This window comes from Convolutriloba macropyga, chromosome 9 (assembly GCF_964194025.1).
Source record: "Convolutriloba macropyga chromosome 9, txConMacr16.3, whole genome shotgun sequence".
Classification (NCBI taxonomy): Eukaryota; Metazoa; Xenacoelomorpha; order Acoela; family Convolutidae; genus Convolutriloba; species Convolutriloba macropyga.
In genome coordinates, this window is record NC_134476.1 from 38,373,084 (window position 1) to 38,389,578 (window position 16,495).

The window sequence follows — 16,495 nt, forward strand, 5'->3', positions numbered from 1 at the left end:
CGGGCATTGAGTTCTCTTAGAGCCTTTCACCTCACTAGTCTCAAGGTATGCTATTCACAGAAACTGTTTTGGAGACTTACACTACTGTTTTGAAGCGCGGTTCTTCAAAACAGTGTTGACCCCCCTCAACAACCACCTCCCCCCGCTGCGTTCACCTCACACCCCTTCAATTCAGATGAAGCTAGCCTCACTAAACCGTAGTTATCTACTGACAAAGCCATTCTCTCGCCGGTCGTAGAGTATTAGAGGACTGTATTTTTTGATCGATAATTTTTGGAGTGTGTTTGAAACATTGAGTGGAATGCCTGAAAGAAAAATGTTTGGGTCAAATTGCTCGATAAGAAAAGAATACTCCATTAGCAAGTTGACATATTGGTATACAATCTTTCAGTTTATGTCAGTAATTATTAAATATAGTTTATCAGTTAGAGTTATGTCTTGCAAAGAACAAGAGAAATACATCAGAAATACGTCAGCGTTCAAATCTTAAATCGTTCCATGGAAGTCTACCGTGCGCTATCTGTTTTGAATCCTTCCTAAATTCGGCCAGAAATTGGGCTTTAAGTCGTTTCTTGAAAGCCTTCAGATTGGTATTGTTGCAGTTGGGATTTGATTACATTGTTCCATAAATCACAAATATTACGAAAAATTGAGTTCTGGAAAGTTTGGCAGTTGTACCGCACAGGGTGGTGTCACAAACCGTTAGTCGGTTATGTTTCTTGTCGTTTCAGATGGCCTCGTATCTGTTTTTACACTATCTGTCCGTTGCCAGCTGTATTGTATAATTGTTGGACAGCTATGTTTGAATTCGAATAACGGTTTTTCAACTGAGAACTTTTTCCGCTCTGCGGTTGACATATAGTGCACTTTCGATAGTGACCTCCTCTAGGCTCTTTTCGTTTTTCAGCCCAAAGTTATGGTGCCCAGCTGTATTGTATAATTGTTGGACAGCTATGTTTGAATTCGAATAACGGTTTTTCAACTGAGAACTTTTTCCGCTCTGCGGTTGACATATAGTGCACTTTCGATAGTGACCTCCTTTAGGCTCTTTTCGTTTTTCAGCCCAAAGTTATGGTACGATTGTCCGAACTTCTTTTTAGCGTTTGCTCTTGTTGAACATCGATTTTGAAATAAGGATGAGTATTTGTGTAAGTGACGGTTTATTCTGTTCATACAACACTCTCTTTTCAATGCGTTTGGGATTTTACTTATTAATAGCTCCAGCAAGCAAATCGCTCCTTTGTTGAAAATTCTTTGCCATTCGGTGACATTTTTTGTTTTATATAAGTTACAATTTTTACGTTTGATTTGTTGCTTACCTCACTCCGTGTTTTAACTGAATGGATCTTAGGAATTCAAATCAGCAGTCAGCGCAATTATTTTTATGGTCAAATAGCAAAATCAAAGTAAACGAGATGAACCAATAAAGTCCGCATGCTAAGATTTTATCCTTAACGACATAATTTATTGAGTTATCAGTTTTTTAGAACATTCTGCTGAAGGGTAATGGTACTCGTTACTGTCCTCCAATTTAGAGGCTGATTTTTACTAGATATCGATTACTTGATATTAATCGATTCTTATCGAAGTTGTAGATCTTTTTAGAACACTTATGACGCTTTGAAAAAATGAAGTTGTCGTTATCTTTCCTCTTTATTTTTAATTGTTTCAATCCCAATGTCGGTCAGTGGGGTCAACGACGGCTCTTTTCCTGCAATGTGCTGGCTAAATTCTTACTTCTGAATCGTAGTAGTGGACTAAAGAAATCTCAAGCTCTAAGGACCTACTTCCCCTCCGATCGCTATGAAACAGGTTCAAGTTAAATCAAGCTCCCGTCTTTCGTAGGAGGGAATGTCTTGCGACTTTAGGTGTTTATGTTTATCATAGCTCTCAAACAACCATTAGCAATTACTGGGCCACGTTTGTCTAAATGGATCTTTGCGTGATTGTTCTTTCGTCTGGTCAATTTTACGGTCGTTTTACCTATGTGGGGTCGGTTGTCGGTATTCATATCTTCTTTGAAGGTTTTTTTTTTAAAAATAAGTTCAGCCCAATTAACATATTCCACATTCTCTAAACCAAATTTGTATGTTTGCATCTGTATTGTGGGAGTTGTTCAGAGAAACTTGCTTGCTTCTCAAAAATTCCAATTCCTTAGCTGTAACTGGCTGCCTTGTAGTTTTTGAAAATGAGGGAACAAACAAAATGGGCATCATGGCTTCTTGGTTCAAAGAATTTCATTCTATAATTTATTGGAGGAACGGCTCCTGTCTTTTCAGAATCCAAACTGCTGATTTTGCGTTTAAAGGTCATGCGTGGAATGACCGTTTTTTTGCAGAACAATAGCTAATAGATCTTTTTCGCTCAGTGATGCTGTCATTTAATAAAGGTTGTTGGTCTAGAAAGCCATCTGAAAAGCCGTTCCTCCGGAAATTTCAGCTCTCCTCTGAAGTTCTGCCTAGCTATTTTGCCGAAAGTTATTTTTTATTATGTTTACACTTGAAGCACAATTTGCTCGGTGATCATATGAGTTATGTGGATGACTTCGTTCAAAAATTTTCTTTCAAATAATGAAGAATTTCATTATTTTAGCTGTACTAATTTGGCAGTGAACCTTACCAAGTGAAATACTCAAAGTATAAATCAAACGTTTCGTTGCACCACTTTCGTCAAAGGAAGATTTAACTTGATCAATGTATGCGATAGTGAAATCATTTCAGATTTGTAATGGACGCAGGTGGCGCTACTGCTTCCAACGTTGCAGCTGCTGCAGCTGTGCCCAAACCCACCCCTCCCACCTCCTTAGGGCATCATCCATCGGGTGGTATGGGTATGATGGGTGGGAAGCCACCTGGTAATGTTCTGGGTCCCTCTGATGAGCAGCAGTTCAGAAATGAGAAGTACGGAGGATTGGCCAAAAAGTCAGCCCCACATATGTTGCTAAATAGACGCAAGGTAGGACTTGTAGTGTACTTGTACTGGTGAGAAGCATATTTTATCTACTTGATTTTGTCTCCTAATTTTTATATCTTTATTTTCCCTGATCGAACTGGATCAATTTTTACAATGTATTCCCAAGTTCTTTCAAATAATCTTGAAGTCAGCAGCTAAAAGACATTTACCATATCAAATCACTTATAATCTTGCATTGATTTTGCAAGATTTTTAGTTCATTTGATATGGTAAATGCTAGTTCTAGCGCAGAAGTGCTGCTACTTTTCAGATTATTGAGTCGAAATGTCTTTCCACGAGTAGAAAGTTTTGAAATCAAGGATGACAAGGCCATCGAATCCTCACTGTTTTCTGCTTTTACATCCAATTGTTTTTCTTTCATCGTAAGCAGGGGGTATTTTGATGTGGTTGACTACGGCTCGGATCCTCGTGGATGTAACAAAATAAAAACATGGATTTTGAAAATTTTATAAAGATAGTTGTCGAGGTACATTGCCCCCTGGTACACTTTTATTTAATAAGGATTGCTAAGAAATTGAGCTGCTGTTAATTTTTAGCCTCAGAAGAACTACTTTGACTCTGGAGACTACAACATGGCTAGACAGCTGGGTGCCGGAGGAGTGGGGGCAGCTGGGAGGGGTGCTGGAGGAATCAAGAGCAGACCCCCTCTCAGCACTATGATGATTGGTCAGTTCTCTTTACTCACTCATTAATATTGGATTTGTGCTATTGACTTGCGCGTCAATGGTGCATAATGCTAAAGATGTGGGAACCATCACTAGATCGTATCAACTTTGTTTGTCTTATGCTAAAAATATCAAATGAACAAATAGACCCCGAAATTTCATCGTTGTTTTCTATCGTTTATGATGAATGGAAGTCTCAATAAAGACTTAAGAAGTGAAGTTGTGGACAATTGTTTTCGTATAGACTGGGTTTGCTATAGCAATTTAATATATACATCTTAGTAAAATTGATCATGAGTTAGTCTGTGCTCAGGTACAATGGCACCGACACCAGAAGCAGTTGAATTGACAAGACATCCGCACCACGAGCAGAGCAAGTTGGTACAAGGAGGCAACGAAGGGACCACCCCCACGGGTGCCGGTCCCAGTACTGGCATCTTGGCAAACAAGACCCAAACCTCCGCCAGTAACAACCAGTGTCAAGTTCCCTCATCAGTTGTACCCGGCGTTGTAAGAGGACATGCAACGCAATCACAATCGCAGCTACAACAACCTATGCAAACAGGTTAACATTAGTTGGGGGTTTTTAATAGCCTCAAAACGATGACTGGGGCTATTATCAGCTTTCTTGGTTTTTTTACAATTCACAGAATTTGACTTGTATTGGGGCGCTGTCTTTTTTTAAGATCTGTTCACATATTTTCATGATGTTTGAATTTTAAGTCAAACTGGAAGGTGATTTTGGTCAAGCCGAAACAGGAAGTGGAGCGAAAATGCGAGTGGTTTTGCGGCGTGAATGTTATTCACTCCAATTTCAAAGTAGAGTGCCAAAACGGTGTTTTAAAAATTTGCTCTTTGCAATTTGACTTTGATCGCAATTTGACTTTGATTTTTGCTGCTTTTAATTTTTTCAAGTTTTTTATCTAAAGGGTTATCTCAATCCATTTATTGTACACTCTAGGTCTAGTCTTTTGTTTTTTTGGACAATAATGCATTAATAGCCGCAAAGCGATAGCTGAGGCTATTATTGGCCTTCTCTTGGTTCTCTTTTTTCGTAGTCAAGATTTTTATTACGACCACATGACGTCACAGTCACAATCTGCTTTTTGCTTATTCGTTAACGCAATTTCAAGTAAAATGAATGCGTGTGTGACGTCATTTTTGTTTTCTTAGTGGAGATAATTTTTTGTTTACTCGCGTTATCAAGTTTTTGGTTACACGTGACGTACCTCTCTCAAAAATGACTTCCTCACTCTTGAAGTTGACTTTTCTTTACTTTATTTCAAATAGATAAGGTCAACTGAGTGCGCGTCACTCTAAGTGATGGTTATTCGAGAGCAGCTAATAGAGGCAGCAATTAGCAGTTAGATTCTGAATCAAAATATAACATCTCAGTGTTTAATATAAAGAAGTTTCTTTTTTTTGGGTCTGTGTCTTGCTTGAGAATGCAGTTCTACGAAGCTATTGAAGCCTATTTATGGAAATTTTCCAGCTATGATATAAAATTGCATGATCAATTTAAGTCATGATCAATAAAATTGCATGATCAATTTAAGATTTTTGAATTTTAAGTCAAACTGGAAGGTGATTTTGGTCAAGCTGAAACAGGAAGTGGAGCGAAAATGCGAGTGGTTTTGCGGCGTGAATGTTATTCAGTCCAATTTCAAAGTAGAGTGGCAAAACGGTGTTTTAAAAATTTGCTTTTTGCAATTTGACTTTGATCGCAATTTGACTTTGATTTTTGCTGCTTTTAATTTTTTCAAGTTTTTTATCTAAAGGGTTATCTCAATCCATTTATTGTACACTCTAGGTCTAGTCTTTTGTTTTTTTGGACAATAATGCATTAATAGCCGCAAAGCGATAGCTGAGGCTATTATTGGCCTTCTCTTGGTTCTCTTTTTTCGTAGTCAAGATTTTTATTACGACCACATGACGTCACAGTCACAATCTGCTTTTTGCTTATTCGTTAACGCAATTTCAAGTAAAATGAATGCGTGTGTGACGTCATTTTTGTTTTCTTAGTGGAGATAATTTTTTGTTTACTCGCGTTATCAAGTTTTTGGTTACACGTGACGTACCTCTCTCAAAAATGACTTCCTCACTCTTGAAGTTGACTTTTCTTTACTTTATTTCAAATAGATAAGGTCAACTGAGTGCGCGTCACTCTAAGTGATGGTTATTCGAGAGCAGCTAATAGAGGCAGCAATTAGCAGTTAGATTCTGAATCAAAATATAACATCTCAGTGTTTAATATAAAGAAGTTTCTTTTTTTTGGGTCTGTGTCTTGCTTGAGAATGCAGTTCTACGAAGCTATTGAAGCCTATTTATGGAAATTTTCCAGCTATGATATAAAATTGCATGATCAATTTAAGTCATGATCAATAAAATTGCATGATCAATTTAAGATTTTTGAATTTTAAGTCAAACTGGAAGGTGATTTTGGTCAAGCTGAAACAGGAAGTGGAGCGAAAATGCGAGTGGTTTTGCGGCGTGAATGTTATTCAGTCCAATTTCAAAGTAGAGTGGCAAAACGGTGTTTTAAAAATTTGCTTTTTGCAATTTGACTTTGATCGCAATTTGACTTTGATTTTTGCTGCTTTTAATTTTTTCAAGTTTTTTATCTAAAGGGTTATCTCAATCCATTTATTGTACATTCTAGGTCTAGTCTTTTGTTTTTTCTTCGACAATAATGCATTAATAGCCGCAAAGCAATAGCTGAGGCTTTTATTGGCCTTCTCCTGGTTCTTTTTTTCGTAGTCAAGATTTTTATTACGACCATATGACGTCACAGTCACAATCTGCTTTTTGCTTATTCGTTCACGCAATTTAACTAAAATAAATGCGTGTGTGACGTCATTTTTCTTTCTTAGTGGAGATAATTTTTTGTTCACTCGCGTTATCAAGTTTTTGGTTACACGTGACGTACCTCTCAAAAATGACGTGACGTACCTCTCTCAAAAATGACTTCCTCACTCTTGAAATTGACTTTTCATTACTTTTTAAATAGATAAGGTCAACTGAGTGCGCATCACTCTAATTAATGGTTATTCGAGAGCAGCTAATAGAAGCAGCAATTAGCAGTTAGATTCTGAATCAAAATATAACATCTCAGCGTTTAATATAAAGAAGTTTCTTTTTTTTGGGTCTGTGTCTTACTTGAGAATGCAGTTCTACGAAGCTATTGAAGCTTATTTATGGAAATTTTCCAGCTATGATATAAAATTGCATGATCAATTTAAGTCATGATCAGTAAAATTGCATGATCAATTGAAGATTTTTGAATTTTAAGTCAAACTGGAAGGTGATTTTGGTCAAGCCGAAACAGGAAGTGGAGCGAAAATGCGAGTGGTTTTGCGGCGTGAATGTTATTCACTCCAATTTCAAATTAGAGTACCAAAACGGTGTTTAGAAAATTTGCTTTTTGCAATTTGACTTTGTTGCAATTTGACTTTGATTTTTTCTGCTTTCAATTTTTTCAAGTTTTTTATCTAAAGGGTTATCTCAATCCATTTATTGTACACTCTAGGTCTAGTCTTTTGTTTTTTTTGGACAATAATGCATTAATAGCCGCAAAGCGATAGCTGAGGCTATTATTGGCCTTCTCTTGGTTCTTTTTTTCGTAGTCAAGATTTTTATTACGACCATGTGAGGTCACAGTCCCAATCTGCTTTTTGCTTATTCGTTCACCCAATTTAACTTAAATAAATGCGTGTGTGACGTCATTTTTCTTTCTTAGTGGAGATAATTTTTTGTTCACTGGCGTTATCAAGTTTTTGGTTACACGTGACGTACCTCTCTCAAAAATGACTTCCTCACTCTTGAAATTGACTTTTCATTACTTGATTTCAAATAGATAAGGTCAACTGAGTGCGCGTCACTCTAATTGACGGTTATTCGAGAGCAGCTAATAGAAGCAGCAATTAGCAGTTAGATTCTGAATCAAAATATAACATCTCAGCGTTTAATATAAAGAAGTTTTTTCGGGTCTGTGTCTTACTTGAGAATGCAGTTCTACGAAGCTATTGAAGCTTATTTATGGAAATTTTCCAGCTATGATATAAAATTGCATGATCAATTTAAGTCATGATCAATAAAATTGCATGATCTATTTAAGATTTTTGAATTTTAAGTCAAACTGGAAGGTGATTTTGGTCAAGCCGAACCAGGAAGTGGAGCGAAAATGCGAGTGGTTTTGCGGCGTGAATGTTATTCACTCCAATTTCAAATTAGAGTGCCAAAACGGTGTTAAAAAAATTTGCTTTTTGCAATTTGACTTCGTTGCAATTTGACTTTGATTTTTTCTGCTTTCAATTTTTTCAAGTTTTTTATCTAAAGGGTTATCTCAATCCATTTATTGTACACTCTAGGTCTAGTCTTTTGTTTTTTTTTGGACAATAATGCATTAATAGCCGCAAAGCGATAGCTGAGGCTATTATTGGCCTTCTCTTGGTTCTTTTTTTCGTAGTCAAGATTTTTATTACGACCATATGAGGTCACAGTCCCAATCTGCTTTTTACTTATTCGTTCACGCAATTTAACTAAAATAAATGCGCGTGTGACGTCATTTTTCTTTCTTAGTGGAGATAATTTTTTGTTCACTCGCGTTATCAAGTTTTTGGTTACACGTGACGTACCTCTCTCAAAAATGACTTCCTCACTCTTGAAATTGACTTTTCATTACTTGATTTCAAATAGATAAGGTCAAATGAGTGCGCGTCACTCTAATTGACGGTTATTCGAGAGCAGCTAATAGAAGCAGCAATTAGCAGTTAGATTCTGAATCAAAATATAACATCTCAGCGTTTAATATAAAGAAGTTTTTTTTGGGTCTGTCTTACTTGAGAATGCAGTTCTACGAAGCTATTGAAGCTTATTTATGGAAATTTTCCAGCTATGATATAAAATTGCATGATCAATTTAAGTCATGATCAATAAAATTGCATGATCAATTTAAGATTTTTGAATTTTAAGTCAAACTGGAAGGTGATTTTGGTCAAGCCGAAACAGGAAGTGGAGCGAAAATGCGAGTGGTTTTGCGGCGTGAATGTTATTCACTCCAATTTCAAATTAGAGTGCCAAAACGGTGTTTAAAAAATTTGCTTTTTGCAATTTGACTTCGTTGCAATTTGACTTTGATTTTTTCTGCTTTCAATTTTTTCAATTTTTTTATCTAAAGGGTTATCTCAATCCATTTATTGTACACTCTAGGTCTAGTCTTTTGTTTTTTTTTTATAATAATGCATTAATAGCCGCAAAGCGATAGCTGAGGCTATTATTGGCCTTCTCTTGGTTCTTTTTTTCGTAGTCAAGATTTTTATTACGGCCATATAAGGTCACAGTCCCAATCTGCTTTTTACTTATTCGTTCACGCAGTTTAACTAAAATAAATGCGCGTGTGACGTCATTTTTCTTTCTTAGTGGAGATAATTTTTTGTTCACTCGCGTTATCAAGTTTTTGGTTACACGTGACGTACCTCTCTCAAAAATGACTTCCTCACTCTTGAAATTGACTTTTCATTACTTGATTTCAAATAGATAAGGTCAACTGAGTGCGCGTCACTCTAATTGACGGTTATTCGAGAGCAGCTAATAGAAGCAGCAATTAGCAGTTAGATTCTGAATCAAAATATAACATCTCAGCGTTTAATATAAAGAAGTTTTTTTTGGGTCTGTCTTACTTGAGAATGCAGTTCTACGAAGCTATTGAAGCTTATTTATGGAAATTTTCCAGCTATGATATAAAATTGCATGATCAATTTAAGTCATGATCAATAAAATTGCATGATCAATTTAAGATTTTTGAATTTTAAGTCAAACTGGAAGGTGATTTTGGTCAAGCCGAAACAGGAAGTGGAGCGAAAATGCGAGTGGGTTTGCGGCGTGAATGTTATTCGCTCCATTTTCAAATTAGAGTGCCAAAACGGTGTTTAAAAAATTTGCTTTTTGCAATTTGACTTTGTTGCAATTTGACTGATTTTTTCTGCTTTTAATTTTTTCAAGTTTTTTTTCTAAAGAATTATCTCAATCCATTTATTGTACTCTAGGTCTAGTTTTTGGTTTTTGTTGGAAAATAATGCATTAATAGCCGCAAAGTGATAGCTGAGGCTATTATTGGCCTTCTCTTGGTTCTTTTTTTCGTAGTCAAGATTTTTATTACGACCATATGACGTCACAGTCACAAACTGCTTTTTGCTTATTCGTTCACGCAATTTATTTAAAATAAATGCGTGTGTGACGTCATTTTTGTTTTTTTAGTGGAGATAATTTTTTGTTTACTCGCGTTATCAAGTTTTTGGTTACACGTGACGTACCTCTCTCAAAAATGACTTCCTCACTCTTGAAGTTGACTTTTCTTTACTTTATTTCAAATAGATAAGGTCAACTGAGTGCGCGTCACTCTAATTGATGGTTATTCGAGAGCAGCTAATAGAAGCAGCAATTAGCAGTTAGATTATGAATCAAAATATAACATCTCAGCGTTTAATATAAAGAAGTTTCTTTTTTTTTCGGGTCTGTTTCTTACTTGAGAATGCAGTTCTACGAAGCTATTGAAGTTTATTTATGGAAATTTTCCAGCTATGATATAAAATTGCATGATCAATTTAATGACCTTAGTGATCGTCAATAATGTATTAATTTAGTTTGACTTATTTTTATTGTTAGAAATAAGCAATTGCGTTATCAGAACCTCATTAATGACAAAAATAAGTCTAAAACAACTCCCTTTTTAACTTTTAACTTTTTGACGGAAACAAAATGAACAAAATTTAAGTTGAGAAACAAAAAATTGCAGAGTTGTCATCCGTTTTCCACTCTTGCTGTTGAAAAGGTAATTTAAAATACAATATCAAAACAAATCCAGAATGAGGCATTGAAATTGAGTTATATTTCGGGCTAAAATTGAACACCTTATTATGGCTTTGATCTCAAATTATACAATTGATTATTTTGAGATCAGCGTTTTGTGCTTCAATCAGTCGTTGTTCGGATTGTGAATAAATTTTAAAGTAAAGCGATCAAAACGCAATGGTTCTTCCACTTTTCAAGTGAGGAAACTTGTGATTATTTTATACCCATTATTATATTGATAATTATGTGACTATGTCTTGTAATGTCTAAAATCTGAGCACAATTACTGTTCAATAAATCAATTGCACGATATTCAATTTGGATTTAGTTGAGATACAAAAGATGTCTTGATGTCGATTGTAGGCTCAGTTAGATTATCTCTACAAAACAGCGAACTTGCTCATGCTTTCCTAATACATCCAAGAAAAGCTCCGAATCGGCACATATTCAATTATCATAAGCAAATTTTGCTGAATGGGAGTTGGTGGTTTATTCGGCCCTCTGATAAGGGTTTATCGCACAAACTGGAAGAAGCAAAATCTGTGATGCAAATGAAAAGAATTGACGTTTCTGTCTTTAAAAATAAGTTCCTGAAGTCTCAGTATTGGGACCGTTGTCCGTTCTATTGTTCCATTCATTCTTTATTTTCGACTTCCCAAAAACGATTTTCTCCGACCCTGTACATTGACAAGAAGTCATAAGAATTGAATTTTTACAACAGCCTGTAAGTAAATGAAAATGAAGCCTCTTATTGACTAACAGTCCGTTAGAATTGACTAAAAAGTTACCGACAAGAAGAACGTAGCACATAGATTAATTGATTAGATGCTTTATGTTTTTTGTGTAATTGAGTAAACTAAGAACTGTTTCGCATCAAATTCAACTAATATTTGCCTACAGAAAGTAAGTTGTATCAAGGGTTCTACAGGGAGCTGATTTATGGTGCTGCCGCAAAAGGTAATAGCAAAACCCTAAAGAACAAAATTAAACAGTTGGTAGAAGCATGCATGGCAGATGGGAGATAAGTTCATTGTCAGAGTTTCTTCAAAAATTAAAATTGAAAAAAAACTGATGAGAACAGCTAAAACTGATTTTTGAAGAAAAATGGGAGTTAAGGTAGACAAACGACTCTCAAACAAATAGATATCGAAGAAATGAAAACACACCGAAACTAGGCAACGTGGAATGATTTTGAGTTTTTAAGATCTAAACAAGGAAGATAACCAGTTTAAAATTAGATAGAAACAAGGAGGCTCGCTAATGTCCAATGGCACAATGTTCCGACCCCGCTAATCCAAAATGTTGTCTCAATTGTCCGCCAATTGAAGCACAGGTTTAACGCCTCTAAAGAAGTAGTTCAGATTCTGGTTTTTTAACTTTGATAGATTGAGTCTTAAAATGAGACAGACGTATACACAAAAAGTTCATTCCAGTGAGATCATTTTTAATTGCTCTCGTAGAGAAGCAATTATTGTAAACGTGTGTATTTTTTATGCAAAATTTTTGTTAGACGGTTTTGACTTTTCGAGTGACTTTTACGCCCTTGACTTTTTGCGTTTCGCGTGATCTAAAATTATCTCTCGATCACAATTTCAAGCAGCTGAATTCAATTGGCGGCAATTTAATACTAAAAGTCAAATGAAAAGTGCGCCAAAACTGGCGTTATGTTTTCATTTCACTAGAATGAACACTCGAACATACAATACGATGGACATGAAATCTACTCTAATGGAATTTCTGAAGTAGAAAAAACAACATGAATTGAAAAACTATTTTTTTCCAAAAAAAGCCTTGAATTGAGCTCTGTATTTACTTAGATATCTAAATTGAGAATGAAAAATCAGATCAAATTCAAACAGTGGTTAGTCCGAAAGGTTGCACTGGAAAATTCTTTATCAATTCATATAGACATCAATATGCGAAATTAAAAACAGGAAAGAACCTGGGTGAAATTCCATTTTGAAAAATTTTGCTGCTAACCAATTACAACTTCCCTGTAAAATTTAAAAAATGAAAACAGGGAGTATAAGCACAGACAAGAGTGTGAAGCAGCTAGGAGATCTGGTCAATGGTATAAAATTATGATCCATGAATACAATATTGAAAGGCAAAACTTCCTCCAAAATCTATTATTAATACAAACGCAAATTGAAAGTAGTTTTTTGATTAAAACTTTCAGAATTTTATTTTTAATGTAAAATTTTGTCGATTGGGAAACCTATCGGTCAGCAATCGAAATGATTGCTAATACCAATTTTAAACAACCAGATTTAGCAAAAATTATAAATCTGATAAACCAAATATAGACAACAGTAAGTTCCATCAGGTTTTTTCAAAATTAGATGGCGTCACTTTTAAAGCAATGATAAAACCACCCGGTTGAATCAAAAATATTGATTCAGGTATGCTCATCTTTTACTAATAAAAATCTAATGAATTAGATTGAAGAGCAAGATAAAAACAACGAAACCACCAGAATTCAGTTATATTTTTCGAAGAAAAGTGGCTCTCATAAGAACTTTTAGCAATTGTCCCCAGCCATTCATAAGTTTTTCCTATGCCACTACTACGATGGGATCTTTCCTTTTCAGAGTATAACAAACCTGCAGAAAGGGACATCTAAAGCCAAAGCTCGAAAAATTTTTACTGGAACAAATAGCTTCAAAGTAATCAATACCTTCAACTATAACTGAGAGAACATATGGAGTCTTATTGTATCTCGTTAGAACATCAAAAAGACCTTGGATTTTTGACACTTAGTAACAATTTAACATAAGTACGAAAAATGAAAAAAAAACGAAATTTTAATGAAAGCACGTAGTGCGAAAGTCGACAAAACCATTAGTTGCCCACAATCTAAATCAGAAAAAGGAAGCTATAAACAATTAAGACAAAAAAGGATATACGTGTGTACAAAATGAGGGTTAATAGTGGGCTCAGGTTTCTTCGTTTCACAAGACTGAACACTGGAACGACCCAATAAATCAAATATAGTGTAGTTTCACATTTTAGTAAAAAAGAGACTTCTATCGAATAAACAACTGATTTTGACAGAAAAGCAAAATCCAAGTCTGTTTCGTTTTCACACTGAACTTCGAGCTCTAAAGACTCCCAAGTAACAACATTTTTTCCAGCGTGATGTTATTATTAATAGCCCTCCTCATCTTCTCAGCCGGCTATTATTGCGCTCGTATTTTTTTTTACTTCGTCAAACTTTTTTTCGCTTTACCATTTTGCCGCTTTTTCGACATTTTGCGTGAAATCTTTTTGACTTCTCTAGGCTAGTTTCTCTCTTCTCTCATTCTGCTAAAAGTGAATTTGAACATCAGTTGCTAAGCAAAGCAATTCAAAATGAACAGAGTCGGTATAAAAAATTGAAGTCAGAAATAGAAACGGGATAAACCCATAAAGCCCAATTTTAGATGCCCGCTATTTGAACGTCGTTCCTATAAGTCTTAGTTACCACCTCTAATGCTTATTGGTGTTGATAGTAGCCCCTGTAGCCTCTCTCTAAGAAACAGAAGTATGTTCAACTACGAAATGCCATCAAAATAAATCGGACTTAAAAATTATTTTTGTACAAAAATCTTTTTTTTTTCAATATATTGTATTTGTTCAATCCCAATCATGCTTATTGGAATCAACGGCGGCTATTTTCCGGCAATCTGCCGGGTATGTTTTTCGATTAATTTCAGTTTCATTCAAGTGCTCAATTTAGTTGTATAAGTGAGTTAAGACGGTTAAAAAATGACCTCTGCTCTCACATCTAAATCTACAATGAGTTTGCAATTGGAAATAGTTGTCATCCAATCTAGGTAATCGTCAGCTAAAATGAGAATGAGATGTCTCAATTTTGGTCTAGGCATTTGTCCAACGCTTATTTTGCAAATTAGGTATCAAATCACTTGAATCATTGACGGCTTTCGTTTTTCGAGCTATGACAAAAATATGGATAAAAAACAAGCAAAACTCAGAAACTTAATAAATTTTTACTGAAGCAAAATTTCACCCTTATGAATGCCATAAAATTATAAACTGTCAATTTTAATTCTGCGGAATTTTATTTTCACGAGTACTTAAGTGAGACCTGTCAATATTGGGTATCAGTAACAATACAGCAAAGAACAAAGAAAACAATAAGTAACATTGATTTTATTGGAAACTTTTAGTGTCAAAGTCAACGAAACAATTAGTTGCCGCAGACAGATTCTGACAACAGCATATATGCACCATTAAAACAAATGCATTGCATTTATCAGATTTCGCCAGAAAGTCAAGGGGGAAAGCCAGTTTAGACATCAAGTGGCCGCAAAGATTTAAAAACAAAAATGCGCTAAAAACCAAAAATCCAGATGCAAATCCAAGCTTGTTTTATACTACAAAACCACGTTGGGATTAAAAATAGTCTCTATATCGCTTCAGTGTTACTAAATAATGAAAACTTTAACATGGTTGTGCAAAAATTTAAAAAAACTTTTAGAAGGAGTCCAAAAACGTGAACAAAATCAATGAAAACGAAATGTTCGCAAAAACTTTAAACTTCGATAACTCCTGAAAAAAGAGGAAACTTTGAAAACGCTGTTCAATGTCACACTCTACACTTGACGGTCTCTCTGCTGATACCACTCACAACTCTCTACAATAAATATATCGATCGGCTAAAATAGACTAAAAAACGCTAGCATGTATTTCCCCTATCCCTCAAGTAGGGTCGGAACAATTAAATAGGAGAACATGAAATTAGAGCCAAATTTCAATCAAGTGAGATGAATGTGAAACTCGATGAAATGGATTGGGTAACCGGTTATGGGAGAATTTCGCATCAAATCTTTTTACTGGAGCTCCCTAACCCTTGAATGCCATCAAAATGACTCTCTAAAATTTTGAGAGTGCGAATGAAAAAAGAAGTAAAAGTTTCCTACTTGAGAATACTTCGCACGACGATGCAACACTTCAATTTCAGTAGTAAAAAACTATTCATTTTCTGAATGCTGTTCTTACTTTTCCGTTCTGAACACAATTTATTATCGTTCTTTTCTTGTTATATTCAAATGGGCCCGCACTCATCTTCAATTTATATTCAAAAGTATGTTGTGTTAAATTTAAGGTCCTCTATCCCCCTCCAGTGCATCTACTTCTAGTGTACCCATGACTCCCGAGAGTGTGAACATGGAGAACATTGGGTCTCCAGGTGCTGAGGACGCCGACAGAACTCTGACAGCCATCAACACCAGCAACGACGTCTCAATGGAAGATTCCACATCCACCACTACATCTAGTCACAAGATCAGTGATCTAACTACGTCATGATCCATGTTACGTAACTGCTTTCAAGTGGTCATCCCTACTCTGAATGTGAGTTGGCCTAAATGCGCAATCCAAATGAACAAACTGTGATGTTCCAAATTAAATTAATTTGAATTGTGTAATATTACATCTTTTGACAGCTTTTGCTGCTGAAAATCAAAGTGCTGATTGTTTACTAGTGCTCTTAAGAATGCCTGAAGAGCATGTATGAATATATCGGCAGAGATTGAAACAGAAAACTGCTCATTTATTTCAATATGAATTTGTATTTTTGCTTAATCTGAATAAATTTCGGATCTATTCTGTTACGGCCCCCAGTGTTTTTTATGCTCACTTACAAATTTTGTTTTGTTATATAGTACGGTACTATATAAAAATAGAGCGTGCACCTGAGGGGGGGGGTAGGTAACAGTTATATGAACACTAAGTTGGGTGGGGAGGAGTTTGGCAGAATAGATCCGAGATAACTTTGCATTATTTGATTCTTCAAACTGATCTCAATTCGCCCATTGTTATTGCCTATTCATCCCTCTTTTTACTTTTTGAGTTCTATGAATCCATGAAACGGTGTTGCAACCCCTTTCTTAGTGTTGTTTTTGTCCATGTCGATTAAACATATTAAATAAGACTTTTGCAGCAATGCTCGAAATTGATAAGTTTCACCTGGGATCGAATTTTTCGATGGCGAGTTGAATTATCAG

General features: G+C 35.4%; 1 protein-coding gene across 1 annotated transcript; it reads left to right on the plus strand.

The window, feature by feature from the left end:
- The first annotated feature begins 2,724 nt into the window (after positions 1 to 2,724).
- On the plus strand, positions 2,725 to 16,141 carry LOC142345373 (uncharacterized). The gene is made up of 4 exons (XM_075397407.1): positions 2,725 to 2,955; positions 3,510 to 3,639; positions 3,952 to 4,203; positions 15,595 to 16,141. The coding sequence occupies exons 1-4, from the start codon at positions 2,728 to 2,730 to the stop codon at positions 15,795 to 15,797; spliced, it is 813 nt and encodes a 270-aa protein (XP_075253522.1). The 5' UTR covers positions 2,725 to 2,727; the 3' UTR covers positions 15,798 to 16,141.
- Positions 16,142 to 16,495: the final 354 nt, after the last annotated feature.

Excerpts from the sequence above, each read along its gene's own strand:
- LOC142345373 (XM_075397407.1), top strand. The coding sequence starts at position 2,728 with ATGGACGCAGGTGGCGCTACTGCTTCCAACGTTGCAGCTGCTGCAGCT. Across the intron at positions 3,640-3,951 it reads TCTCAGCACTATGATGATTG|GTACAATGGCACCGACACCA; the intron begins GTCAGTTCTCTT and ends GTCTGTGCTCAG. Across the intron at positions 4,204-15,594 it reads ACAACAACCTATGCAAACAG|GTCCTCTATCCCCCTCCAGT; the intron begins GTTAACATTAGT and ends GTTAAATTTAAG.